At 57.3% G+C, this 3,010-nt stretch overlaps 1 protein-coding gene across 1 annotated transcript in view; it reads right to left on the bottom strand.

The window, feature by feature from the left end:
* The window catches only part of MRAS (muscle RAS oncogene homolog), a 25,126-nt gene that overhangs the window by 6,731 nt on the left and 15,385 nt on the right, over window positions 1-3,010 (bottom strand). Inside the window, exon 2 of the mRNA XM_021708717.1 lies at window positions 1,495-1,649. Coding sequence (XP_021564392.1) covers window positions 1,495-1,649 — 155 coding nt within the window. The remainder of the gene's footprint in view (window positions 1-1,494; window positions 1,650-3,010) is intronic.

The following is a 3,010-nucleotide window of genomic DNA, read 5'->3' as shown; positions in this document are numbered from 1 at the left end:
ACCCGGCCCCTGCACAGCGAGGATGCGCCGGGGACCGGAAGGGGGGGCCGAGGGGCGAACCGGCCTGACTCTCCCCGGAAGTGAGGGCCGAGGGGAGAACCGGCCTCAGACTCTCCCGGAAGTGGGGCCGAGGGGAGAACCGGACCCAGACTCTCCCGGAAGTGAGGGCCGAGGGGAGAACCGGACCCAGACTCTCCCGGAAGTGAGGGCCGAGGGGAGAACCGGACCCAGACTCTCCCGGAAGTGAGGGCCGAGGGGAGAACCGGACCCAGACCCTCCCGGAAGTGAGGGCCGAGGGGAGAACCGGACTCAGACTCTCCCCGGAAGTGGGGGCCGAGGGGCGTGTCCGCCTCCCAGACTCGCGCACACGGGACAGACTGCTGTTCAGAAGCGAATGGGCTGACGACCTCACAGCGTCTTTGGCAGCCCTGGGTATTTTCACTAAAAGAATTATAACTTGACAGGTAAAAAATGGTGCTTTGAGCCGGGCTCGGTGGCTCAGCCTGTCATCCCGCGCCTTTGGGAGGCTGAGGTGAGTGGATGGCCTGAGCCCGCGGGTTCGAGACCCGCCTGGGCAGCGAGACCTCATCTCTACAATAAATCAAAAAATCAGCCGGACGTGGTGGTGCACGCCTGTCATTCCGGCTCCTCGGAAGGCTGAGGCGGAAGGATCGCCGGAGCCCAGCCGGTCGAGGCTGCGGTGGCCGGGAGCGGCCGCTGCCCTCCAGCGGTCTGGGCGACAGAGTGAGACTCCCACTCAAAAAAAAAATGGTGCCTTGTTATTTTCCGTACATTTCTTCAATTAGCAAGAAAGTTGGCTGTTTCCCCACATCTGCTGCATTTGTTTTTCCTCTTTTTGGTTCATCTGTTCAGGGTCTTAACCCACATTAATCTCTTGGTGCTTCGCGTGTGTCTCTGTGTCCCTGGACCTGGCAAAGTGGTTAACGCTTTGCCTTCCGAATAGGGATTAGCTGGATTTTCCCGTCTTTCCTGGGATTCACCCAAGGCTCGCAGTTTCCCCGTTCGTTTGTCCTTTTACTTTCTTGACACTGCCTCTTTGAGACTCAGCTGGCTGGCAAGACCGCTCGGGCCCAGGACACACTCCACCCATGCCGTTATTCCTGACCAGGCTTCAAAATGAGCCCTGAACCAGGGGCGTGTGAGCCGCATCATCGATAGGATTTAACCAATTACAGTGTCAACTGGAGGGGAAACTCACTTCTTTGAACATCACACAATGTGGTGAGACTGGAGTCGAAAAGCAGAGCAGTCCCTGAGGACTCCTTGACTGAGGGGCCAGTTCGCGGCCGGTGGGAAGGAGCTGGCCCCTTGAAGCCTGGCCCCGCTGAGAAAGCAGCAGGGCAGGTGTTGGAGGAATGCCCGAGGCCTGAGGGCTGGAGCGAGCTCCCAGCTGCTGCCTGGCCTTGCCCTCCCCGTGCTGTCCGGGAGAGAACGCGCCCCCTCCCCGAGCCAGGAGGCCCCCGGCCTCCCTCACCTGTCCTTGACACGCAGGATGAGCTGGTGGAAGCGGTCCACGTGCTCGAAGCTGGCCTTGTCCGTCACGGAGAAGACGATGAGGAAGCCGTCCCCAGTGCGCATGTACTGCTCCCGCATGGCGCTGAACTCCTCCTGGCCGGCCGTGTCCAGGACTAGGGCAGGACAGGGCTGCTGAGGGGCTGTCGCCGCCCCCCCCCGCCTGCCTACCTGCCTGCCTGCTGTCCCCACGGCGGCCCCGTCCGTCCAAGCAGCCCCACGGGGGGTTGCCAAGCTCCCTGGGGCTGGGCAGTGAGAGGCCTGGCGGGACGTCAGCCTCTCAAAGCCTGCTTCGGGGTGAGGCTCTGACTATGGCAGACCCACCAAACCCTTCCCCGGTTTTAAAAATGATTTACTTATTATTTTAGAGATGTGGGGCACAAGTCAGGACTGGGTGCATAAGTGGTCTCCGTACAGGTGAAGGTTGGGCCTCCCGTGGGGCCTCACTTCACCTGGATCGGGATCAGGCTCTCTTACGATCTTATATCCCCCACAAGCCCCGGCAGTGTCCCGGCTACTGCCAGTCTCTTTCTTGTAGTATTGCATGACAAATGTTCTAAATGGACGGAAATTGGAAGCACCTCCCTGAAAACCAGAACAAGACACTGCTGCCCACTCTCACGCCTCCGGTTTAACATAGTATTGGAAGTCCTAGCCAGAGCAATCAGACAAGAGGGGAAATCGGGGGTATCCAAATAGGAAAAGAGGAAGTTAAGCTATTCCTCTTTGTTGACGATATGATCCTATATCTTGAAAGTCCAAGAGAATCTGTCAGAAGCCTTCTTGCACTTATAAAGGACTGTGCCAAAGTCTCAGGGTACAAAATCAACACGCCAAAGACAGCCACGTTCTTATGCACCAACAACAAACAGGCAGAGAATCAAATAAAAAGCACAATTCCATTCACAATAGGCACAAAAAATGAAATACCTCGGCATCTTCCTAACCAGAGATGTGAAAGACCTCTACCATGAAAACTACAAAGAAGTCAAAGAAGACACAGACAAATGGAAAAATATTCCATGCTCACGGATTGGAAGAACCAACACTGTTAAGATGGCCCTCCTACCCAAGGCAAGCTACAGGTTCAATGCGATACCCATGAAATTACCAGCATCATTCTTCTCAGACCCTCCCCGATTTCAGCCCCTGGTGCTCACTGGGCCTAAATTCGCTTATCTGTAAGACTGGCCTCATAGGCTCAGTGATGAAGTCGGCTACAAAGTCCCTCGGGAAGTCCCCTGCCTGGGCTTGGACCCTGTTCCACGTCCCCTACAAATTGCGATTCTCAGGGAAGTCACCTGACGCCTGAGCCTCCATTTCCTCCTCTGTCAAATGAAAACCATCCCTCCACCTTGCAGCCTCTGGGGGAGGAGCGCCCTGGACAGGCCGCCCGGGCAGGAAGGTCCTCAGCCCCTGCTGGACCCATGACGCCAGAGGCCCAGGGAAAGGAGTGGCCCTCGGCAGCTGGGGTCAC

This window comes from Carlito syrichta, unplaced genomic scaffold (genome assembly GCF_000164805.1).
Source record: "Carlito syrichta isolate Samal-C Ts95f unplaced genomic scaffold, Tarsius_syrichta-2.0.1 Scaffold144245, whole genome shotgun sequence".
NCBI lineage: Eukaryota > Metazoa > Chordata > Mammalia > Primates > Tarsiidae > Carlito > Carlito syrichta.
This window is presented reverse-complemented; position numbering and strand designations above follow the sequence as displayed.